This window comes from Drosophila novamexicana, unplaced genomic scaffold (assembly GCF_003285875.2).
Source record: "Drosophila novamexicana strain 15010-1031.04,08,12 unplaced genomic scaffold, DnovRS2.1 tig00000068-arrow-arrow-pilon, whole genome shotgun sequence".
Classification (NCBI taxonomy): Eukaryota; Metazoa; Arthropoda; class Insecta; order Diptera; family Drosophilidae; genus Drosophila; species Drosophila novamexicana.
The window spans coordinates 257,808-284,267 of NW_020824770.1; the positions used below are offsets into that span (position 1 = coordinate 257,808).

Below are 26,460 nucleotides of genomic sequence, written 5' to 3' on the forward strand. Positions count from 1 at the left end.
GCCGTTTTTCTTAAATTTGTTCAACATTTAATTTGGAATGTTTGAATACCAATCGAATATCGAAGTCCGCACAAACATAAAAAAAATATATCTTTCAAACAGTAAAGATATTCTTAATGGCAATAACTATCCTGAATATATAAATCTCGTCAGTATTTGGGCAATTTAATTGTGCATTCATTTTGGATTGTAACTTTTATTTAATATATTTATTTATTTTATTTTTTTAATTTTTAGAATATATTTAATATATTTTTAATTTGTGTTTTTTTCTTTTTATCGTCATTAATAAATATTGTACAATTTGCTTAAGTTTATATTATTTTGCAATGTGTGTATATTTGTTTATTGAAAAACACGATACTCTGATTTGATGACAGTTTTCTGGCATTCTTAAGTAGTATGCATTCATTCGTTTTCGTTGGATCTTGCAGCGTGTGCACGCAAACAGCTTAGATATAATTTTGGTAAACATATTATAAATTTGCTAAACATTCATTTGTATGTATCTATGTATGTATTTTGTTTAAGTATCTTTGAGCTTTGATTGTCTGTCAGCTGCAAGCACGCTGCTCCTCCCTCCTCACACACTGTTGCAAGTTGCGCATATTTTAATGACATTCACTTATATACAAGTACAGACATAGTCGTATTTATCTTATGCTAGGGTCTATTTCATATCTGCAGCAACTGCCAATTAATAATGTTAGGGTAAATATTTAAAACATAATTTCCCCAAAAAGCTAATAAAAATAGATTACATTCACATTCACAATTAGTTTACACACATACACTAATATATATTTGAATAGTACTTATAAACTTTGCTAAACTCTTAAAGCATACGTATTCATATGCGTGTATGCCACGAGAGTGAGGCAGACAGCGATATTTGACAATAGGTTAAGCATATGATGTAAAAAATTCTGCTGTACTCTTACATTTTTTTTTTTTTTTGGTATGTGTTTTGCAAATTTATTTTCATTTATTGTCAGCAATTCTTTTTTTCTTCTTTTTTTTTAGCAATGCGCAAAAACAATTTAAAAGAAAAAAGAAAACAAAAAAAGTTCGGACTAAAGCTAACAGTAAGTACATGCTTTCTTTCCCTTTCACACACACACACGCATACACCACGCACACGCATGGGGACGGACAGTAGTGCAATAAATGTGAGCGTGTGTGTGTGTGTGCGCGCTACACTGCCTGTTAAAATGAAACATTCGCCAGATATTATCTAAAGTAAGCCTTATAACACCAACACCAACAGATTTTAAGCCTAGGTGCGTTATTTATTCCTGTTTTATACTACTTATACGATCTCTTTTTATATGTCACACATATGCACGCACACAAGTTTTAAACTATTACACAACTTTAATTAACTTTAGACATTTATATGTATGTGTATAAGTTTGTATGTGTATACATAACAAATATACATATACTAGATGTATAACATATATATATATATATATATATATATATATATATATGTGTATATGTTTATACATTCAGTCAATTTATTGCAACAAAATGTTTTAAAAAAAAATTCTACGCTATGCTTTAACATTTTCAAGATAAACTTTTATTTATAATTTTGTATAAACCCATTCACGCACGTCTGTAAATGTGTTTGAAATATCGTTATTAAAAGCTCTTTAAGTTTTAGTTTTCTTTTTTGTAAGTTTTATCAACATTATAAACATGTCATTAGTTTAAAAACCTGTACTAAAAAAAGCTGAGCTTGTGTATATGAAGAAAATTTATAAAAAAAAAACTCTTTTAATATACTTTGAGCACTTAGTTGTGAGTCCCAGCTCTGAAGGGCGAGACATGTTAAAAGCTTGAGATTCAGAATTTGATGAAGCACTCAAACTCGAGTTGAATAAGATGTGTAAAAAGATTCTCATAATTATATTAAAAACCAGAGCTTGTATTTTATGCACACTGTGCAAAATTAAATTACAATTATGACTTACAGTTTGAAAAAAAAAAAAAAAAAAAAAAAACAGGAGCATCAAACGATATTAAATGGACACAAGTCTCGAAAATCGTTTATAAAAAACCTTTCAAAATGGCCAAAGGTTGTATAAAAATTATATATATATATATGTAAATGTACAATTTACTCGTTATAACAATAGTGTGGGGATAGTACTTAAGAGGAGCTTAGCAGTGAGCGCCCTGCAACAATTTTTATTTTTTATTAATTATTATGTTGTTTTTTGGTGGTATATGCTAATCATCTTTAACTTATGTGTACATCAATAATATATGTATATGTATAAATTTAAGTGTATATTGTGTATTGTATGCGGCAATTGTGTCTTTAAAGTTTCTTTTTTTTTTTTTTTTAATAGTTTCTTCTGACAACTCACACAACAGTTGAAAGCAAATATATATATATAGCACATATATAACAAATGCATATGCGTGTATATATAACTATATATATAAACATACATACATCTACGTATTTATATGGAAATGATGCACATACATGTGCTTACACTCTTGACAATACAATTTGAAATTGGTTTGCTAACATTTGATGGTTGTCTGTTGTTGTTGCTGCTGTCATTTTGCCGTGTGTCGTCTCAATGTTTGCCGCGCGGTAACCTTATGGGTATATGCGGATATCATGTGTCTTCCAGTGCACCGACATATTGCTTGCCATTGTTGTTGTTGTTGTTGTTGTAGTTTGACGGCAGCTGCTTTATCGTGATGACATCCTTTGGCTTTTGTTTTTGTTGTTGATGCCGGTGCTGCAGCAGCTGTGACTCTTCCTGCTCCTGCTCCTGGTCAGCCTGCTGATGATGCTGCTGCTGTTGCTGCTGCTGCTGTTGTTGCTCTGGTATTATTTTATTAATATTAAACATGTTATTGTTGTTGACATTACTGTGGCTATTGTTGTTCTCAATGGTATTATCCTCATTATTATTATTATTGTTTATATTGTTGTTGTTGTTGTTGCTGTTGATGTTGTTATCATCTGATTTGGGTTCCATCATAATCACTTGCTTCGCTTTACTTTCCCATAACATTCGGTTGGCTTTTAGCTACATGGAAAACATTACATAAAATATAAACACGAATGAGTTATATAGACAAATACTGTAGGTACGCATATTTTAGCCAACATTGTTATATTTGATATCATAAAAATACATCCTCCATATGCGCATGCATAATTCGAACGTTTGCAAAATAGTAGTTGTTGCTTGTATTATTTATAAGCTGTCATTTATTGGTTGTTGCTGCTGTTATCGTTCAGGTTGTTGTTGCTGTCGTTATTTTTGTGCTGTGCACATTAACCGATGCATTGTAATGCCAAAGCCCGCTTAGCCCCACAACAAACACCCACTCCACAGCCGCAACACGTATGCAAATAGCTGGCACTTTTAGTGTAAATGCGACGCCTAAATTGCTAAAATTTTGGCATAATTATGTATACGCTTAGCGCAAGGCGCGGCAACATGAAATGATTATGCAACTTGCAACATCTCGAACATCACGACGAGTCCCGACTTTGATATTATAATTTGGCATAGAAATCTAGTGGCAGATGACGGCAGGTAGCTTCCCTAAAAGCGGATGCCCTTAAAGCCTCATTAAACAAATGCTTATCATCCATATCTAAAATACCATTTATACAGTTCCAAATGTTAATTGAGCATGACTAGCACGTTCAGACTTTGACGCTCTGAATCATTGCTTTCATTAAATATGCTAGTTTAATTAATTTGTAATTTAATTTTTAACTTTAGCACGAAATTAATATGCTAACAACTTTTGATAACATTGCCAGCAAATCCTCCCATTCACTCATGCATGGCGGCAAAAGGCAAATTATTTCTGATATTTGCAATTAACATAAATTACGCGCATAAAATATAATTGGTGGCCTCTCAATTGATTATAATTGCAGTTGACGTCACAGCAGATCGACAAATCGACAAACTGGCATGTGGGTGTCGGTGTGCGTGGTGTGCCTGGATGTGTATGTGTGTGGTTGGCACACCAGTCAAATAGCTTAAGTGGGGTGGTGGCATGCAATCCAGGACTTTTTGTACTCGGTTTTCTGTTACTGGCATTTCAATTGATAGCAAATGTGTATGCACATATTCATATCTATATACTTATATACATATGCATATACAGGTATGTATAGGTATGTACAGGTATATGTCTGTTGCTTAAATTGCCATTTATGGCGCGCTGCCGTACATGCAACCACCACCGATTTTAACTGTGAAAATACAGAAATTGGAGTTGTGACAGTCGAGCTGCTACATGACAGCATCGAAAAAATCAAAGCTGCAGTCGAATGGATTCGAACCGCGAGCTACACCGCATGCAACACCGGCAACACCTGCAGCTGACAGCCAACCAACCGTCCGACCGTAAGAGGCAACTCATGCAGCAGCAGCAGCAACATCAGCTGTTTGTCAGTTGCTTGCAAATTTGTAATTTATGAGGAGTCCTCGAGCGAATGTCGACCGGTTGCCAGTTGTCAAGCCAGCAAGGGTGTCGGAGTCGCAATCAAGCGGCCTGCAAGAGGATGCGGCAGCCACAGTACACCTCACAATACTTGACTCGACTCGACACGACTGAGCGCTGAGCTGCTCTAATTAATTAGCCGCTAATTAAACGCGCCCGTGGCGTAAGCTGCTGCGCGGTACTCCACTCAACAGGATGTGCAATGCGCGGCAGTTATTAGCTCTAGTTGCCTGTTGCCTGTTGCCACACACTCACACAGCCGGGCGGCAGCAGTTGCATGTAATATATTATTTGGCTCATAATGAAAAACCCTTCTCACAGCCTCTAAGCTCAGCAACTACTTTATAAGCCCTGCAACTATGTAGTATGCAGCTCATGTGCATATTAATATGCTTTATATTATAAGCTATATTTATATATACCAACCATGTATAGTTGTGGTTATATATTTGTTTTATGAACAGCTGCGGCATTCAGTCTACCAAATTAGATACATACAAAAAAAAAAATGAAATAAAAATGGAAACCACTTTGCAACAGGCGGCAAATGAATGCAAACAATCTGAACTATGTTTGTTTATGGCATATATGCTGACTAAACGTGCCCTAAAGTTATGTATCTGAAAATCAATGGGTAGCCGAACGTCAATATTATCATGCTTATCGATGTGACTGTGCACAGGCTGAGTGCTTGCGTGTGTATGTGTGTGTGTGTGCATGTGTGCGTGTGTATGTGTGTGTGTGTGCATGTGTGCGTGTGTGTGTTGTGCCCCCAGGAAGCAGAGCTTCAAAAACAACTGCAACAACAATGGCGACAATAGCAGCAACGCATGTTAAAGTGGCTGGAATAAATAAAAACTCAAAAAAAAAGAAAGAATAATAATAACACAAGTGCAAAAAGGCTAGTGCAAGAAACAAACAAACAAACAATGAAACGAACAAAACATAAATATACAAAATCAAGTGTAACAAGTACAAATGCACGCATCGAGTTGACCAGACTGGCAGATACCTTGCACCCAGCTACAAAGTGCGCTTTCTATTGAATTTAATGATAGGAAAAGCTTGAGTCGCGCTTAGTATACCCTGCACTCGAGACTGGAGATAAACTTTTACATTATGCAATAATTGAGGCAAATTTTTATTAATATTAATAGTACTCAATAAAAAAAAAAAAAAACAATTTAAATTGCATGCCGGGTAAGTGCACATTAAAAAAATATAATAATTAGTAAGTGCGGACAATGAATATTAAACTTTATTTTAAGCTCTTACTGTCTCTCAAGATCCGACAGACAAAGGGTTAGTTAGGCGCAGCATTTGCCGCTGATCAAGAACAAGCTTGAGCTTCATATAAACTTTCTCTTCAAGCTACCCGCTTTAGCTATTTGTATGGTTACAGAGTATTTTGCAAAAGAAAAGGAAAGCAAAAAATAAAATGGTATCTGCGAATATGGCCAACAATGCTGAAATGGTTGCCACAAAGCAAAAGTGCAAAATATGGCAATGACAGAAGCCAACAGGAACGACAACGACGCCAACTACAACTGTGGCAGCAGAGCCGAGCACACAAAAAGGACAATGAAGATGGCAACAGAGAATGTTAACTGGGACGACAACAAAAAGGATGGCCGCCATGTTGAATGCTTTGGGGGATATCCGGTTCGGGCATGGCTTATGGGAAATGAAGGTATGAAGGGTATGGGCACGGGAATGGAAATGGAATTGGGTAATGGCTGATGTTGTAGCCTTTGTGTGTGCATTGCGCCTGACCGATTGACTAAACGTCAGCCCAACTGACGCCCTGTCTGTCTGTTGGGCCATCTGCTCGCTTGGCTGTCTGCCTGTCTGATTGTTTGTTGCACATACCTTAGATGTATTGTCCTGCACCCATGCATCTGGCTTACCGTAGTCTGGCGGATTCGCATACGGATCGTAACCGAGCACGGAGAGCATGGGCGCAATGTCAGCCATGTCGCGCACCACATCGCCGGGTATATGGCCCACCCACTTGGACAGCGCCTCAAGATTGACCGGCTTGATGACCTGGTCCGATGACCGCTCCACTCTGCGTACACGAACGCGGTGGCAGGAGCAAAATGAAAGGGCACAGTGCAATTAGTTGATGTTGCAAGCCAGCTGCTGCATGGCATTACTCACTTGGACAGCGGCACACCGTTGGGCTTATTGATAAACTGCTCATGATGCAGCACCGCCTCGTTCCATGGCACATCCAAGAACTTTAAGATATTCCGCATCCACTCCTCCGGATGTAGCACCAGCTGCTCATAGTAAACCTGTAAAACAAATAATATATAAATTTGAGTTTCCAGTTGCCAGTTATATATTATAATTATATGTGCCAAACATGAATTCACATTAAATTATCTAATAATATACTTAGTACTAAAACTAATGTATACTTAACTGTAATTGTGACCACTTATATAATGGTCAAGCTGACATCGATTGTAATTAAAAAAAAAAAGCAAATGAAACGGAATTATATAAAAAATTGCTGACCTAACTATGCGCATTTACTAGGATAATATCTATTACTTTACGTCATCAGCAATGATACCCAACTGACTTTTCTTGTGCTATTTAATAATCTAAGTCAGAATTGTGCTTATGTAATTGTGTCCACATATATAATTGCTTATGTAATTAAATAAGGAAATATGAATTTATCTGAGCACGTTGCCCAGCCATGTGCCGTGTGTCCAGTTGGCACCTGGCAGACGCTACTCACCATCATGCATCGATCCTTGCCAATGTCGCGGCACTGTTCGTGCATCAGTTCGATGGCGTGGTTCCACTTCTCCATGCATTGCCGGTAGCTGGCCAAATCGAAGCCGGTGATTGTCACCTTGCGCGATATAATTGAATGAACTGTCGCCCGTCCGTCCCGCACCATGAATAGAAACTTCGCCTGCGAATATGAAACAAGAGTGCATAACCGTGCATACAAAAAAAAAGTACATATATGTACATCGGGTTACATATGCATGTATATACATGCCGATGTATGTACACATAAATTTGTGCGTATGTGTGTGTGTGTTTGGCTTACATTGGGAAATAGCTCGATTACATAGGAGCCCATTTTGAGAGTCAGCGGATCCTTGTTACATAAGCGCGGCGCCGGTTCGCCGTGTTGCGCAATGATTTCCAAGCAGAACTGGGCTATGGCGCTGTTCATGACCTCCTTGGTGATGCCTGCCTCCTGCAGGCGCAGCGACTCCTTTTCGGACTTTAGCCAGTGCGAGCGCAGCTGCAAAATGCGCGGAATGACGCGCGTCTCCTGCCCGCAGCTAAATGGATGAGACATACAAAAGCGAATAAGCAAGTGCACAGCAGAGCCCGGAAATGCGAAGAGTGAAGGGAAGGTAAATTGTGAGCAGTGAGCATAGGGAGGAAATGGCACGAGAATGGGAAGTCATGTTACAAAACAGCGAAACAACAATGACGTTTGATATCACATAGCTGGCTAACAGCCGAGCCCAGTCGAGCCCCCACCCGCATCCCATAGTCCTTAGCCCGCATTCGGCAGCCCCGCTGGCTGCTGCAGCTTTGGGCCTTTTGCTAATCCAATCGACTAACTGAAGGCGGATGCTCGACTCCAGCACTTGTTCACATTGACAAGTAAAATCGCAAAATTGGCTGTAGCTTGCAGCATCTGCCGTTAAAAATCATCGTACCTCTGGGTTTTTAATCAGGGCATATAGCAACATGCCTCACAGTTGATTTACTTTGCAACCTCATGTAATTTACAAATGAACAGCATCGAATCAGCCATTGAGATTCGCTTGAATTGCGATTTACGAATAACTTGACCCCATGTCTGGCTCAAAAGGGCTGGAATATGAACATTGCGGAGCACTCATCAGTTCAATTTTGATTAATGGAAATTAATATGGCTGCAGCCAGCAGAAGGCTTAATTCATGCCGTAGCAGCTTATGCTCAAATATTTTAATTGCATTCTATTGGCGGCAATAATTGTGGAGTCTTGTGGGAAACGAGTCGGTCGGCATGCATGAATATTTGATATACACGAATGTGTCTGGAAATCGGTTAAGGCAATCAAGGCAAATTTAATTTAATAAATGCCTGCTTGGCCATATCAATTAGCATAGCATACTTTACAGGGCGCTTCGTCATGCCTTTGTGGAATATGAAAAAAAAATATATATATATATGCTCGGAATTCAATTGTTTATTGACCATAAGCTGTCGTTCAACCGCACCACATTTATCAACAGGTTGGAGCAGTATATTTATTTGAAAACATGAATATATTGTAGCTTATTTCGAGTGAGAAAATATGTAGATATAAAATATAGGTAATATTTATATTAAATTAAATTGAAGATTATTAAAGATATCAAAGGTTCAAAATAAGCGTTTTTCTTAGGCTATGCGAGAGGAAGAATCAATTATCTATAGACACCAAATTTGGCTTGCAATCTCTGCTCGAATATCGTAGGTAGATCAAATTTGGTTTAGCTCCAAGTCAATGGGCATTTGCGTACAGGATACTCGCCAAGTCCTGCACTGTCGACTACAGCATTCTTACATATATTTTAAATGATTTTATTGCTTTGCGGAATCCATTTGCTCGCTATTCACTGAGGGGCATTTGGCGCATTCGCAACCCTCTCTGGAAATTTCCCAACTAACATAGTTTTTCGAGGGCATGAGTCACATAGTATCCCCACATTTTTGCCTGACTAACTCAAGCTAGACAAAGGCAGCAAAGCTCTACAAATATATATAATCTTGGAGCAATTACATGCGCGTGGCTTATATGCAAATCGGACGAACAAAAGCTAACGAGGGCAGTGTAAAAACAGTGGACCCATCTCTACAGACATAGATTTAATACACACCCACACACACACTCACTCACACACATACACACATAGATGCTCGTATCTGTATCCGTACATCCAGCTGTATCTGTATCTGCGTTGGCACAAGTTTAACTTAATGCGGACCTGCCTCTTGCGGGGCGGAAGTAAGTTTTTAAATAGCGGAAATTGTGCTGTGCAGCCATCAGTAAAAGTGGCGCTGACTGCTGTCAGCAGCCAGGAGCCACGAGCTACGTACGAGTCAGAAGTCAGGACTCGGCGGGGAGACGCCAGCGTTTTTAAAAAAAAGGAAGCAAATTGTTAATAAAATAAGCAGGCGAAAGTCGACACCTAACAAGCCCTCCCACACGCAGCCGACTTGTTCTGTGCCGTAGCGGAGTCTCCTTTAATATGCCGCTCTCCACTCTTTATTTTGTTGCCGCCCACTCGCATCTATCTGACAAAGGGCACAAAGGACGTCAGCAGCAAATAATTCGTGGCTAATTAGTCATGCGTAACAAAAACTTAATAATCTAATTCATGCTGTGGCAGCAACCGCACAGACTAGCCCATAAATCCGACCCAAGTGGACAGAGGGTGCCAACCATCCATCATGTCATATAATAAACAAGCTGCGAATGTACGCTTTTCAGAAAAAATTAAAGCCCCCTTCATGCTATCGATTTACTTTGTAATATTAGAGCAGAAAACATATTTTAATTTAGTCCGCTCGAATTTTTGGAATTGTTTATGTGTGTAAATCTCAGGTAAAAGCTCGATGAGGCAAAATATTGTCAAGTCTTGTCTTATATCTAATACATTAAAATACTAATATATGCCTTCGTTTAATATGATATATAGACAATAAAATCAAGATTGCAAATCTATTTTACATTTTCATTGAGCATTAATCGAGCTTTAAGCCCGAACGGAACCATATTGGTTAAAACAAGAAAAAATTGGCTGGATAAGAATGAATATTTTTGATATTTTATAAAAATAATGCAACATTTTTGTAGTTTTTCAAGATTAGAAAAAAATGATTAAAAATCGTATGGTTCTGCTGAAAACCAAAATCTAGGTTCGTAGATGTGGCTGGCCACGTTAATGAATGACTGGATCGGACCGTGAACCGAACCATTGAAAATAGAACAAAATATGTTGCATGCTGTCAGAATATGTAACATATTGCTAAAGAAAACTTTACTTAACTCCAATATTATTGAAAAGCCAATGAAAATGTTTGAATAAAGTTTGGATAATCTGCCAAACTCGACCTGTTGACATCAACTGTGTGCCATCGTAGCCGTTGCTAAATGTTGCGAATGGGGAATCAACCCTAGAAGGGTTGCGTGCACATAAGTAGTATGAGTGTGGGCGTTCCTGGGCAGGGCAGGGGTGTGGTGAAGTAGGTGAAGGGACAGGCTGTTGCAAACTTACCGCACATCGGGATGAGCATCCAACATGGCGCGCATTAGTGTCGTACCAGATCTGGGCACACCACCTATGAATATTAATGGCATCCCACGGTAGTATGCATAGACGCGATTATTGTTATCTGTGACGTGTTTCTGAGCGTGCGTTGACGTGGGCGTGGCATCAGGCACAAGAAGGTGGCGAAAGCAAGAAAAAAGAAATGTAAAAAATTAAATTAGAGAAAAGTTACAGGCAAAAATTACGTGTCTCCACGATGATAATGATGATAATTATGAAAATCAGCATCTGGCAGCCTGGCTAGTGGATAGAGGGGATGTCGCAAAGGTGCCAGAGGCAAGCGGCGCTGCTGCCAACTAAATTTGCGTAGGAACGCACACACACACACACACACACAAACATAGATAGAGACAGGTGTGTGTGTGTGTGTGTATGGGTAAAAGCAGCCCGTTAACCTTTGGCGCGCCTGTCGCATTAATGTCAATTTAAAGGATTTTCGTGCGTCGTTAAAAATTCTTGAAGCAATGCGTTCAACTCGAGAATCTAAGCACATAATACGAGCCGCTTTAACCACTGCGACGATAATATGCGTGAAATTATGATAGATATAACAAGGGCATCAAATAATAGCTGTCAGCGACATGCCGCAGATTAAATACACTTGTGGACGACTGAACGATTATGGTTATAAAATCCATATGATATAACAGTGCGATTTGAAAGGGTTTGCAGATATATAAGGTATATTGCAATCGCTGAGTTTTTATTTTCAGAACATAAAATATTCTATTAAAAATCTCATTACTGAATTGTTTCTTGCTATGATAACATTTTGTTCATATGTAAGCAGCATCAAGTTTGTTTGAGATGTATAGAAAAATAGATTTCAATACAAGATTGATTTCAACCGATTATTGGTATTATTGGATTGTGGTAGCTATATGATATGGTGGTCCGAAAGGGGCCGACTGCGATATATGATCTGTCTGTAATAGTTAGACGAACCACAGCTAGGAAAAAAAAGATGAGGCCGAGGGACTACTTTGCTCAGAAACAGACGGACGGACAATACATATATATATATCAGATCAGTAGATCAGGAATGTATCTATATATGCATATATGCATTGTTGCGTTCCACATTTCGCATAATGAATAAAGTACCCTTTGTAAGGGTGTTACATTTAGCTGCTGAGAATTTTCCCAACTGGTCAACAATTGTGGTAAGTCCCACGATTTGGGCCTCTTAGTCAGCATTTTTAATCGATCAGATAAGCCTGAACTCGAGCTGTCTGTCTGTCTTTGGACCTTATCGGACGACTGCTTTGATGCGATAAAAATGTGACAAAGCGCAAATAGATTGTGGCCTAATAATGAATTATTGATCTGGGCAATTACAAATTGGGGGCAAACGCAGTTTTGCTGGATACATTAAAAGGCTTAAATACTTCAAAAGCAATGTGTGCACTACAGTGCTGCTCAAGTATGACGAACGATGAACAGCAAACGTAGTTGATGTATAATACATATATACCAAACAGTTTGCGGTGCACAACGAACAGTTATTTACACTTGTTATCTGTTTGGGCTATCTGGTTATCTGTGTGTGAAAATCTTGTGGAAATTGAGTGTGAAAATTGGACGAAAAACAGTTGTATGGAACTTTTGTATTTGCCATACAATTGCATTTAATTTTCAGAGAGCCACAAATACCAGTTCACTGGCTGAAAGATGGAGGTCCAAGCATTAAACTTATTTTCACAACATATTAATTGAAACGTAAATTCGAGTTCGCAATCGAATAATGGCTGGAAAAGCTATCAGTTTCAGACTAGCACTCTATATATACATATATACATATATATGTGTGTGTGTGCATATAGAGTGTGTGCTGGCATTCCAGCTGAGTAGCTGCAGGTTTGAGTGCGGACTTACTACAGTCCCCACAAGGAAATCAACCGCAGTGAAAAACGATAGCAACAACAGCAGGAAAAATTGCAGCTCTCGTTGCCATTTGGCCAACTAATGTTTACAAAATGGTGTTCGGCCATCCGATAACCAGCAAATCCCCCAATGACTTTGCATGGCTTGCGGTAAGGTCAGCGTGTGCAGTCAACATGAAATTAGTTATCCAGTCCTTTGAGTCTAAAGAGGCGACACATAGATGGTGTCGTTGATGATGTTGTTGCCACAATTTGATTTATCATTTACAATCGTCGCCCTGGTCACTGGTCACTGTTGGTTTCTTAATACTACACGCAGTCAAGAGTAAATAAACTTGAGTTGATTTCAAGTCCAAGTGTGTGTTGGGATGAATATATATATATATATATATATATATATATAGTATAGTATAGTATAGTCTGCTTACCTCCAAACGGAACATTTGGGAGGGTCCATCGTTTGTGGATTCCACCTTGAATAGACAGGTCGGGCGCAGCTCGGTAAATTTGAATAGGAACATTGTGATGACAATTATGCCAAAGAGCACCCAAAGGGTGACCTTCTTATTGCGATATGGCAGCCGCATATTTCTAGCTGCGTGCGGCCAGCTGAGGTGTGAACTGCTAACTGCTTTTCGATTTCAATCAACCAATGTCCGGATCCAGCTGCAGCTTCGGTGCACTCTATTGGAGCCGTCTATTGGAATTGCCTTATTGATTCAAATGACTGACTGCCCGACTGCTCGACTGTTTGAGTGTTTCGACTGACAGCTGTGTGTCCGCTTCTGGCTGCCGGACGTTACAAGCTTAAATATGTAAATTGGTTTCTTGAGCTGCTGTCGACAGGCGCCTACAAAATTTCGTTTGCTTTCTTTAACAGTTGCTGCTACTTTTTGCACTTGCCTGGCTTTCAGCTGTTCCGGTTAAAGTTGCAGCTGCTTGTTGTGCTTAGTGTTGCTCTTATTTCTGTTGTTGTTGTTCTTTTATACCACGGCAATGAATGCGTGTTTGGGATTCGGTTTGCTTTTGCTCCTGCTGCAATACCAGCTCCTGGGTTTGCTGCTGTTCTTGCTGCTCCTGCTGTTTATGACGTTGATTGCTTTGCATTTCCTCGCCTTTGTCTTGCAGTCTCAGGAACTCTGTGCGGTCAGCCTGACCAGCAGCCAGTCCAACAGAGAGCAGCAATTCACTCTCTGATTTCAATTTTCTACACTCAACTAAAAATTTCTAACAGCTGGCGCTTGGGTTATGTTCGTTTCTCTTAATTTTTTTCTTTTCCTTTTTTTTTTTTGGTTTATATTGTTAACATTGCTTGGTTTCTCTCAGCTATGCTAACTCTCTGTTTTTATTGTATTTAAACATATTTACTTAGGCAAATTTTTTTTTATATTACTGCCAGAGTGTGTGAGTGTGTGTGCGTTTGTGTGTGTCGACATGCGCTTAAGGATCTGTAGATAGAACTTTGCGTTCTCTTTTATTTCTCTAGCTTCTTATTTTTTTGTTTTTTGTTTCCCCGGGAAAGGTCCTTGTCAGTGAGCGTGTCTGGAAAAGAAAAACTTCAGTCATAAGCATATTTAAATAGTTTTAAAATTATTTGCAACCGACTTTGCTTGATGCGCAAAGGCTGCCCGCGGCTGGCTAGAGCTTGACTTGGGCTATGCCTTAGGTATTCAGAGTACTCTTCGCTCCTTTGCTGCACTTGACTCGACTTGACTCTCGACTGACAGCAGCGACTGCCTTCAAGTGACTACGCACCTTTTTGGAACTGCAGCGGCAGCTCGATGACTCGCAGCGTTGGTAGTTGGTAGTCAGTTTCGGTTTTCAGTTTTCGTCTTCCAACTGCAATTCCAATTTCAATTGTGATTATGACTCCTCTGCTGGCCTGTGCAGTCTGTTCTGTTGTCGTTGTTGCTGGAGCTGGTGCTGGATTGTGTTTGACTATTTGCTCAGTTGTTCACAAATAACTGCCAGCCCAAAAACTTAATGAGCTGAAATGCCAAATAGACTGGAACCAACGTTAGTGATATGTACACATAATAGCTCCAATTGCCGGTTATTTCCTCCGTCATAGCTGTCAATAAAAGAAGAAGAAGCAGCAGTTACGCACAGAAAATGAACAAACTATTAGAACAATTGCCAATATGCAAACAATCAAGCAACATATAAACAAAACTACATTGATGACAGAGAACAGATACAAGACACCCATCACAAACAATATGATGGAACTGCAAACAAAGCCAAACAACTTGAAATATTCAAGAATGATATATCAAAGAATACATATGTATACATATAAATAAAGACAGACAGAACATATGTGAGTGTTTGCGTGTGTGTAAATAATATGAAATATATTTATTATGTCTGTTGGGTATATTTGATTAGAGATATCTATAAATTCTATTTACATACAGCACAGTACGTTGTATGACACATGAGCGTGACTCGTGGCAAAAATTCCATCCAGCGCTTAAGCTGCTTACTGCTTGCTAGCAACCCCACTCCCCACTTCAACCCCACCTCCACCTGTAACGCCAACGCCAACGCCAACGCCAACGCCAACGACATCCCCAACCCGAATCCAAGCCAAGTGATAGCAGTTGGCTGCCATTCGAGTGCTCAAGTGTCGACCATATAGTGGCCATATACTAAGTTGAGTGCATGATGTCAGCGCGACATCCGTCAGAGCATCTGCCCTGTGCTCTGGGCGGTTGGGGCGTGCTCCAGTGAAAGGCGGAAATTTACCAGGGCCAACGGCAGCACTTCAAGCTAACCAGATCCAGTGCCACAGCTCAGTTGCAGCTTCAGCTGCATTTTCAGCTGGTGGTTCCAAAACCACCTAAGTAGCTCAAGCCAAGAGGCGTGAATGTGCGTCAGATGTGGAGCATTGTTCCTAACCAACAGACAACTAAGCCAACCACCTGCACTTTATCTTATATTTTGCATATTATAACGATATGGTCGAGAGTTCTCAAGGAGCACGAGGACAGCAAGAAAAACCTTGCCCTGAACGTTGCCTGAGACGAGGTTCATTTAAGGAGATTTAAATCATATAGCCTATAGCTAAAGATAGAAACATGAAGATATTTGCCTTGGGTATGGGCGAACTAATATACCCAACTTAATGTCTCTAGATATTTTCTGGCTCTGAAATCGGAGAGCCTAAGGGATTTATTTTCTGTATACATTTAAAATAATTATAATTTAAGTTCACGTTAAAATATCAAAGTGAGTGAATACTTTGCATTTTTCTTTTTACCTGAGTTCAATTTATTGCATGCAGCACCTATCTACTGAGAGAACCGCAAGCTTAGTCTACTTACTATATTTAATCTTTTAATTAGTATTTAAGTGCTGGCAACTGTGTATTTCGCCGAGAGACTTGCGTAACTTTTATATCTCGCACACTTTGTACAACTGTCTCCTGTGGTTTACGAATCACTTTTAATTCCAATCCAGTGTTTTTTTTTCCTTTTTGCAAACTGTTTTTCAAACTAAATGTATTTTGAAAGCATCCAATTTGCTTAGTTTTTTGTGCACCTTATCTGTGAGTCCTTTCTCTATGCTCGGCTACACACACACACACACCCACACACCCACATTGACACACACAGTGTTAGCACGGTTTCCGTCTACTTGTTGGACATTCCCCAAAGCACCTCTCCGCCAGCTAGATGGCAACTGGAAACGGATAAGAACTCCCGGACAAACCTCTAGTATGCGGTGGGCTCTGAGCCGCCCTTTTGATGTTACGAGGCTTCAGTTGCGTGTGCGTGTGTGTGTGTGTGTGTGTGTGTGTGTGTGTGTGTGTGTGTGTGTGTGTGTGTGTGTGTGTCTGTGTGTGTTTGTGTGTACACACGTGACACACTAGACATGACAGAAGGTCCTTGTTCATATACTTTCTCGCCTGTGCTCTACTATGTCTGATGAAAGTTGCGAAATAAAGAAAAATTGTACTTTAGCCATATTTTGCATAGTAAAACATGTCTTATATATTTACATGCAAACCGAAAATGCTGCAATAGCTTTGGCGTTATGTTGACCTCTTCGCACCACTCACAGCTCTCCCATCTCAGTTTGCTTATGCCACAGTTAGAGCAACGCCCAAAGGGACCGAAAACTTTTTAGAGCAAAGTTACTGGGAATGGCAACGCCCTCCCACAACCCACTAGACGGCTCTGCCTCTCTTGCCTTTGTGTGCACTTTTTCTCCCAGCGGGCAGGGCAAAATAGCACAAAAAAATAAAAAAATAATAATAAACCAACAACAAAATATAAGTTGAATTTTTGTTTGAAGAGGTGCCGCCCGGCTTCCTTCTCATGATCATCCAACTACTTTTCCATAGGCAGTGTGCGTATGCGAGTGTGTGTGTGTGTGTGTGTGTTAGTGGGTGAATGGTAAGCACGATGGAACCTTACAAAGGCAGCTTCATTGTTGTTGTTTTCGCTGTTGCTGTTGTTGTTGTGCATCGCTCATGTTGCTGGCGGTTCGCTCAAGTGTCGGACAAAGTCTTGTAAAAATTAATAAGCGTGTAAATTTTATTGTATTGCCAAACAGCAGCCCACTCTCTTACACACACACACACGCACACCCTTGCACAGCCACATGTGCGACACAATACCACATAATACACACAAACGCACACCCACATCTACATTAAGTTTAGTGCATGTGAAGAGTTTTGCTTTATTTGATGGTTTTTCGTCTAGCACTTCGTTTTTTTTTGTATTTTTTTTTTTGTTATCCCCCAACTTAAGCTTAATGGCATCGCGTTTTGTTTGGCACTTCGCACAGTGTCCCCAAAAATGCGTGAATTATGTGCAATGTGAAATAGACCGATTTTAGGATTCTTAAGCAATTGAAATATATCAGCAAATGTGCTTTAGTTCTGATTCAACAGATATGGATACAAATTTGTTTGCATATCATCTTCATAGGGACTCGGGCCTTTAACTTCGTGCCAAGTTTGAAAGAATTTTGAAACTGCCTTATGAGTTGTCTACCTGTTTTGTGATCTAAAATCAGATGGGCGATAAAAGAGCGCAACTAGAAAGGAAGGCAGCGAAACGAGAGCTGGTTAATGCGAAAAAAAGACGATTGTAAGATTGAATTCTCAAGTGGCTTGAACACACTCTGATATTATTAGGATTATTTTGCTGGCGTTTTCCATGTCTCTCTTACCACTGTGGCGGCACTGGCTGGCGCTAGTTCTCACGCTTGTTGCGCTCGGTGCGTTGACGGGGACGTTTGCGACAGTTTAAGTTGGAAGCTTTTGTTTCAAAAAATCTGCATAAATAATGTTGCGCTACGCTTGAGGGCTGCAGTGCCGGGAAGTGTTGATGATTTGATGGCGAATACGGAATGCTGAGCCGGAACGTAAAGTGCCTTAATGGCAGTCTAAAGACCTTGCTCTAAATTGCAGATGGAGCGCTTTGAAGGCTTCCAGCGACGCGGCGAAGCATATCGCTGGTGGGCTCTACGGCATTTTATCTCTCTCGCTCTCTCTATTTTATTTTTTTTTTTTGGTCTACATTTATCTCTCGGTTCCACTTGCTCACCATTTTTTTTTGTATATACCCTGTATCCATTCAAAGTATCTCAGAAAAAGGTTGCAAGACATTGTGCAGAAAAAGCATCATCCTTCTCATAAAGCTCGTATATATATTCTTGATAAGAAGCTGTAGGCTTGAAATTTAATAACAACATTCTCGCAAATCGTAAACTCATCAAGTTGTTGGATAAACGGGTTGGACGATTGGTTGGTTGGTAAAAAAGGAAGTACAAAAGTAATTTACGTCGACTCGGCTCTGAGTACAGGGTATCTACTAGTTGGCCACTCTCGACTAGAGAGCACTGTGACTTGTTTTTGGTTAGAAGTGTCTAACTAAACTCGGCTAGCTGGTTAATATTTAGCAACTGGCGCAACGACAGCTCATTTATCAGCACGTCGCTCATATTATAAATTACTTGGACAGTATGCACGACGTGCAGCAGCTGTTGCCTCTGCTGCCTCAGTCCCAGTGTTATCTGGGCTAGCCAGAGCTCCGGGGACTGGCCCTTCGATACCCAGTGAAGCGGAGAGAGCGCTCCAAGCGCACAGAGCTCGAATCCGTAGCGCGCACTCCACGTTTGCACAGTGAAGCGTGCCGAGTTTTTAAAGTGAATGAGTCGAAAGTTCGAGGCAAGCAATGTGTTAATTAAAATTGAACGTTTCGCCGCATCCAACGATGCCACGATGCCGCGACGCCAAGAATAGGAGCAGCAGACACAAGTTAAACTTTAACTAAAATGGTATAATTCAATTGGTTATGTCAACCATGGTTAAAATTGAGGCTTCAGGTTCGATCTTGGATACTAATTGAGCTATCAAATTAGATGGTACATTGAACTTGAATCAGCAAAGCGAGGCCTCACTAGATGCAATAGAAGGAGATGGCGAGCGAATGTCTCACTCTATGTTCCCTATGAGCGGTATAGATCAGTATTACTCAAAGTGGGCGATAACGCCCCCTTGTGGGCGCTAGAAGCCTGCAGGGGGGCGATAAAGTCCACAAAAACACGATAAGATTCATGTGTGGAACGCTAGAGTTTTATTCTAGTAATTCAAGTAATCAATAAGATGGGGATTTTAAAAATGTGTTTTTGCTAAACATTTTGGAGGGCGCTAGAACTTCATGAATTTACAAAATGTGGGTGGTAGTTAGAATAAGTTTGAGAACCTCTGTTCTAGCTTAAATGCAAGTCAAATTAAGCAATTAAAAAAAGTAAGACAATCAGATGCATTAGGTAAACAATTTGTAATTGTTTAAGTAAAAGATATCATAGAAATATAATTAAGGCAGGGAAAACTGGAATTTCTCTTTGCACCGAAGCATTATATATCATTGAGAAACAAATGTGGATATATTCACTCGCCTGTTGAGACTGCTCAAGAGTATATATATATATATATGTATATAGGATTGGAGATTTAACTCTCAAAGCGTTACACATTTCCTGGCAACATTCTAAAATTGAAAAATTTAACTAAATGCAAAGGTCTCATAAGTTCTGTCTTCAGAGCTTGCTTCTTCTCAAGAAACGCTGAAAAAGATATTGCAGTTGAAATATTAATAATATAAAAGTTATTCATTTCGAGTTTGTCTTTTCTTAAAACACGAAAAACAAAAAGCAATACTCTATGTTGAGGTATTACCGACCTTATAAAGCAGGGCAGGGCCAAGGCAACTAAAATCTGTGCTACAACAGGATAATATAGCAAGGACAACAAGCTTGAATGGCGTTTAACGCCATACCCTTTAGGACTATATTTGGATCAGTTATGGCTTTAACTTTGTATTTTATTTTTGCGATTCATCGATAAATTGACAATTAAAACAAAAAGTAATTAACACTCTGGCAGCAGGCGACGCCTCTGGCAACAGCAACAGCTACCAGACGCCAGGCACCAGCAAAGGCAGCAGCAACGCGTTGGAAATAACATGAAAAACAAATGTTCAAAGTCAATGAACCCCAACCGGCATTATAACAACCACGCCAGCAATAACAACAACATCAACAGCAACAATAACAAAGAACCACCGGGATGGCACAACTGTTGGATGTGTATCGATCAAAGCGATTGGCGGCGTCGATGTCAGCGCCAGCGTCAGCGTCAGCTATTTTATTGTACATAAATGCAGGGAAAAGGAAATGGAAAACCCAATCATCCACCCACAACAATACAATACGGCAGCAACAAAAACATGATTTTGAAATTGTGCAACAAACCCAACTGGTTAAAAGTAAATATAACAAAATCATAGATTGTAAGTGCAAAATGTATGCCACTCTTAACTAGAGGGATTGGCTCGACATGCACATACCCTGTAATCGACCATGAATTTCTATCACATACATACACTTTAACCTACAAATATGTCTGCATACTTTCATAGATACCTACTTAGCTTCAAACTATGGGAAATGCGTTTTTGCCCAACTCGGTGCTTATTGTCCGATCTTTATGAAACCTTCAAGGCAAAAAAAATATCATTCAAATGTGTGCACAACAGCGCTAGATTCGAACTTTAAAATAAAGTTCTTTTTATCTTATTTCGGGGAGAGTCTCTCATAAAAAGCCTGTTGATTATAGGTATGGATATGCGAAATATCAAGTGAATTTTTCGTTTTAATTTACATTATTTTAATTGTCGTTTAATTTTGAGCTTGCTTGTCATATTTTTGGTTAGATATTTAAAGAAAAATTCAGTGACCTTAGATAGATAGGTCACCGATTTATAGATTTGTGGGCGTGTTCGTATAATAATTTGATAAGCGGGAGTATAGGTTCAGTTTCAGTTTCAGACCAATATATTTAATTTAATTTAAATAAAATATCTTTTAAACAAAAAGCACAGCAGGGCGAGCTTGGCAAAAGAAAATAACAAAAACAATATACTTTGGTTCATTCGGTGAGCAGGGTACACAAAGTTAAAGCCAATCTGCAAACTGCATTGTATGCAAATTGGCAACAAAATTTCCGCTGGCAATCAACGACGCTTCTGCGCTGCCGCGAGCTGCTGCCAGCCCGCGGAGCTGGCGGGTCAACAGGCGGCTGAGCGGCTTAAATTGATAAGCGTGCTAGATTTTGATTTAATTTGAAATTTCGCGTATGTGCGCCACTTGATTCGATTGGGCTTGCTTATCAGCCAGCAACTCATCATCATCATCATCATCATCGTCATCATCAGCATCAGCATCATCTTCGCGCTGACGGCGATAGACGGGCAGCTCTTTAATGACAACCAAAATATTAAAGGGCTACGTGTCCCATTTTGATGGCAACGGCGCGTTTCCATGGCAGCCCATTAAAACTTTGGCCCAGCCAAAGGAGCCGCGGCCAAGAGCCCACAGTTCGCTGTCAGTCGAAATGAATTTCAAGAATTTGTCCAAATCGATGCTGGACCAACAGTATTGACCCCAGCTCTTTGACATACTCGCGCATCGTGTGTTGCCACTAAGAAGCAATTTGTTCAGTTGCCAATTGAAGCTTTGTGGGCCAACGTACTAACTGGGCTAGCTGACGATGAGGCCGCACACACGCCGACTTTTGCAAAGTTTGCTTAATTATTTATGGGCCTCTCTTAAGCCCATTGATGACAAATTGCTGATATATACGCATATAACAGTATGTATATAGTATTCTTATATATATATTTTTTTAAATGTGCAGGCATACATGAATGAAAATGCGTGACACTTGGAACTACTTATTAACTCGCTTTACGTGGCAGTCAATTGGCTGGCGCAGTTGAATTATTCTATTGAAAAACGGTCAAGGTTGTGCATATACATATATTTGAGCCATATAATGCATATCTTTAATATAATCGTGTCAAGTTAGTGCTCGTTTGGTAAATAAGTTGTTTGATTTTCAAATATGTATAATGTAAACTCATGGTTAGTCAGTTTAGTCAAACCCTCTTTAAGAACTACAAGAACTACTCTCTACAAGAGCTCAAGTGTGTCTCAATGAGAGCCTATATATCCTAAAATCCGAAAGACTAACACATTTTTTGTATTTCCTAACTGATCTGATGTGGATATTATGGGAGCGGCCCTTCGGTAATTGCAACGCATAACTCTATAATCTATATAACCTAATCGTGCCTGAGTTGTAAAATGGAAAACAAATAAAGAGCGAAAAACGAATAAGGCAAATCTCAGACACACCCGGAAGCGACCTCTGCTAATTACTAAATTAATTATTCCATTGGCATAATGTAAATATCTGAAGGGGACAAGGATGCTGCGGAAAAGTTTTCTTTCGTGGCGCAATTTTCGTTCTGGAAAAAATCGAGGAAAGCATCGTCCACCACAATTTTAAATGAACGCAGTCAAGCGTGCTTTGCTTAGCTTGGAATTAAATAAAAAGCATTTTACTGAATAAATTTTATATATATGTTCTTAAAATAACTGGAACATATTTATATATCATTGACAGATATATATATATATATATATATTATATAGCAAACCGATTCTGTGGGTATATATCTGTTGCAAATATTCCCAACATAGCTTTACTGTTAGCTCAGTTCAGCTGAACCAGCTTGTATTGTGAAGAGATATTTTGATTTTATTTTACACATAAATCTATACGTTGCTGGCAGGCATAACACTATGAATGTCCCTGTATATTTATGCAGATTGTTAATAATGCTTAAAGGTTTTTTATGGGCAGCCTGCGGATGCAGGCAAAAAGGTGTAAAGCACCGAATAATAACCATTGAATACCATTGAAATACAAGCTATGTAAACATGAAAAACCATAATGAATAACATAAACATAAAAAATAGGGAACAAGTATAAATCAAGTCACAGTTTCTCGGTAAAACCATCGATATGCGAAATATGGGCAGTACGTGCTCTTGCAAGGCAATATTATGGAAGTACAAATAAGTCCGTTTTTACAGCGTGCGCTGCGAAATTCAATTGTAACTTAAACAAGTGGCGAGTAGGAATTATGAAGAGCTTAGGCAGCTAAAAGTGTTTACAGTGAAAGCTCCACTCACGAACAGCTCTGCCAACAATCGACAATTTGCTTCTTTTAAGAAAACTTTTCCTCAATTTCGATTCATCAGCAACTTAGTAGAAATATGTTAAAAATTGAAAAGCTGGATTTTATTTCTCGTAATATAAGTAATAAAAGAACATTATTCTGAGTGGGTTTTCGCAATAGGTAGACTTCACTGTAGATATATATGTGTGTGTGCGTGTGATTTTCTCTCGTGCAGTTGGACATTTAATTTGCATGGCAATAAGCAGACTTATTGAGTTATTCAGTGCGAGCCGACTCTCGTCTGTCGAGCTGCAGCCTAATTTCATTTGGGAGATGGAAATGTTCGTTCGTCTGTTCAAAGATGAGGATGAAGCGATGCTGCACTTGCCGCATGCCACATGCCACATGCTTCCGAGTATAAATATAACAAGTGCCAAGTGAAATATGTACATAAATAAGACGAGTAAGCGTTGCGTTCATCATTTGCCGACTGCACAATACTCTGTTCTTGTGACTCTAGAACTGTAACGCAAAGGAGTTGATTTTATAACTGTGACAGCTATAGATGTTAACGTGGCGGGTGAATGATTTATTATAAAATTAACTATCATTATTGGTTTGGCTCTAAAACTGTGGGCGTTATTGATTCGTACTCGAGCGAAAGCGTCTGAGGCTGAAATACTTGCGGTTTGATTTTTTATTGAGATAAACAGTATAATATCATAGCGGTTGGGTATATACCCTATTTGGCATTTGTGAACAGAGTAGGTCACGCAACGAAATTGTTGCACAGACGGACACGAAGGCACGACATGCAGATGTAGTGGCAAATTCACTTGCAGAGTGGCGGCAGTTGGTGCCAAAGCTTGAAGTTCACGTAGTTCCACGTAGTCCCACGTGGCCCCGCTCCACCGACCCATTAAAGCTTTTGTCTGTTTTCGGGTCGACTAATTGTTTTCGGACGATGACAACCATAGTTGTGACGCAGCCTGCGAGGCAGATATTGAAGAGCTGACGTTGACAGGATGCAGAGGACGAGTGCAAACGAGTAGCGACTTGCGACTACCCATGTGACTGTTGTGCGACAGCGAATAGTGCAATAAACTTTAACTAAATAAGCCACAACTGTTGCCCCTGGCAATAAGCATTGGCAGCGGGCGGGCTGTCTCGGTAGAGGGCCGTGGCTGGGTGTCGAGCAAATCAAGCGCCACATCAACTCTTCAAATCATCGCACAACACACACGTTTGAAATAAATAAGCTCATTATGCGGCTGCAGGCGAGCCAGTTTTGCCAACTTTCAGCAAAAAAAATGCTAAAGTTTTCAAAGCAAAAAATAGCTAGAACTGTTATACAAGCAGGTGCAAATGGTGTTTAATGGCTGCCAGCTTTTGAAAATAAATCTAGTTTTTCGAAAATATTCAAAAGAATGCGAAGTGCTATCTATAATTGCTATGAAAAAGTATTCTTTAAACTTTCGAATAATTAATGAGAAGGCAAAGTGTTATTCACGTTCTGCGATAAAGTTTTAATATTGTTGTACAATTCTGCCCCTGTTATACGTGTGCTGTCAACTTCTGAAAAGTAAACTAGGGAAAATTAATACTGGAAAAAGTTGTATATGCTATTAAAAATTGTACAGTGCCATCAACTTTGAAATGAATAATGGGAAGACTAACTTTCATAATAGTTATGCGAGTATGTATTAATTACGTAGTACACTTCTGCCCCTATTATATACAGGTGCAAGCAGTAAGTGTAGCCAACTTTTAAAAAAGTCACTAATATTAAGCGAAAATTAAGGAGGGAAGAGTGAAAGTACGTTCCTATCAACATTGGAATGCATAATGGGAAGGGTTATAATCGACATGCGAGAAAGTATCAAGTACAGTGTTGTCAAATTTGGAAAAGTAAAACTTAAGATTGTTAAACAGGATTGCAAAACGAATAAAGCGTAATATAAGCACAAAATAATGTAAGATTCAGTTACTACCAATTTTTGAAGAGTTAACAGTGTGATAGCTGTTATAATAAATAACTGTTATAAACCTTAACAGGTTGTGGGAGATTGTTCCAAAAGCCGCGACTGTTATACAAAAAAGATGCTGTATTTTATGAACAAATAATAAAAGTATCTATAAAAACTACCAAACAAATTTGTGGGTATCATCAACGCAAAATATTATTACAGCGGACACTAAAAAATGAATACTTTTGAAATTACAATTACTCAAAAGTTTGAGAAAGTTTTGTGAAACATTTTTACTAGCTTAAGAGCTTGTAAAATAGCTAGATCTGGCGGTAAAATCTACAAATTGGCTGCAGGCGAAAAAAAAAGCCACAGCGGCAACGGCAGCTGAAGACGACAACACCAACAACAACAACAAAACAACAGCAGCAGCACCAGAGAACTTGGTTAGAACTTTTGCGCGCTGACGTTGCCTTGCTAATGCTGCTGCCGCTGCCGCCGTCGCCGTCGCCGCCGCGACAGTGCTTGGCCTAGGTCCGCCCCTGCAGTCCCACAGCCGCAGCCAACGCCGCATTTGCTGATCTTTCCGTATCAAACGCATTCGCGCTGGCGTCGCATTGTCGTTGGGATTTTAAGTTAAATTTAAGTTATATGTTAATTTTTATGGTTAGTGGCCGTGCCGCTGCCATTAGCGCTGCCCCAGGCTCTGCCGGCGGCGCTGCCGCCGCTGTAATTATTGCCAATATGTAAGCGAATAGAAATACCACTTAAATGCTACAAATTAATATTAAACTAATATTTACTCGTGCGGGCGGCTGCTGTCTCATTTAATGGATTATGTGTCTTCCTGGAACAGCAGCAAAATGACAACAATAACAAATACAAATGCGAGCAGCAACAACAGTTGAGCTGTGTTGTCGTGTTGTTGCTTTGTTGTCGTGTCAAAAGGCGCAGAGGAGTTAAATGTGTTGAGCTGTAGTGGATGAGTTGTTGTTGGAGTTGTGTGTTGTTGTCACTGGTTCTTGTTGTTGTCCGGTTTCCCTTTGGTATTCAATCGAACTCAATTACTTATACAGTTGCATTCGGATACATTGCTCACGCTCACTTATAAACAAATGCAGCACACGTATTTTCTGCTTGCAGGTGTTTGGCATTTATAAAAAAAATAAAATAAATAACCACGAACACGTCCGACTTTTGGAGCCGCAAAAAATCTAC

General features: G+C 39.5%; 2 protein-coding genes across 4 annotated transcripts; both read right to left on the bottom strand.

The window, feature by feature from the left end:
- Positions 1-2,158: 2,158 nt before the first annotated feature.
- Positions 2,159-14,147, bottom strand: LOC115771307 (protein-tyrosine sulfotransferase). 2 transcript variants are annotated; one of them, XM_030716945.1, is made up of 7 exons: positions 13,157-14,147; positions 10,792-10,922; positions 7,574-7,814; positions 7,253-7,432; positions 6,661-6,797; positions 6,370-6,568; positions 2,159-3,059 (listed from the first exon to the last, which is right to left on the bottom strand). In XM_030716945.1, the coding sequence occupies exons 1-7, from the start codon at positions 13,313-13,315 to the stop codon at positions 2,640-2,642; spliced, it is 1,467 nt and encodes a 488-aa protein (XP_030572805.1). In that variant the 5' UTR covers positions 13,316-14,147; the 3' UTR covers positions 2,159-2,639. The 2 variants fall into 2 exon arrangements, with proteins under 2 accessions (XP_030572805.1, XP_030572806.1); XM_030716946.1 differs by having other exon boundaries at positions 2,947-3,059; positions 6,408-6,568.
- Positions 14,148-14,229: 82 nt separating this feature from the next.
- LOC115771308 lies at positions 14,230-26,452 on the bottom strand. Of its 2 annotated transcripts, none has more exons than XM_030716947.1 (3): positions 26,348-26,452; positions 14,484-14,799; positions 14,230-14,270 (listed from the first exon to the last, which is right to left on the bottom strand). In XM_030716947.1, exons 1-2 carry the CDS (start codon positions 26,394-26,396, stop codon positions 14,675-14,677), a joined length of 174 nt encoding a protein of 57 aa, XP_030572807.1. In that variant the 5' UTR covers positions 26,397-26,452; the 3' UTR covers positions 14,230-14,270; positions 14,484-14,674. The 2 variants fall into 2 exon arrangements, with proteins under 2 accessions (XP_030572807.1, XP_030572808.1); XM_030716948.1 differs by lacking the exon at positions 26,348-26,452 and adding an exon at positions 26,046-26,116.
- Between the last annotated feature and the right edge of the window lie 8 nt (positions 26,453-26,460).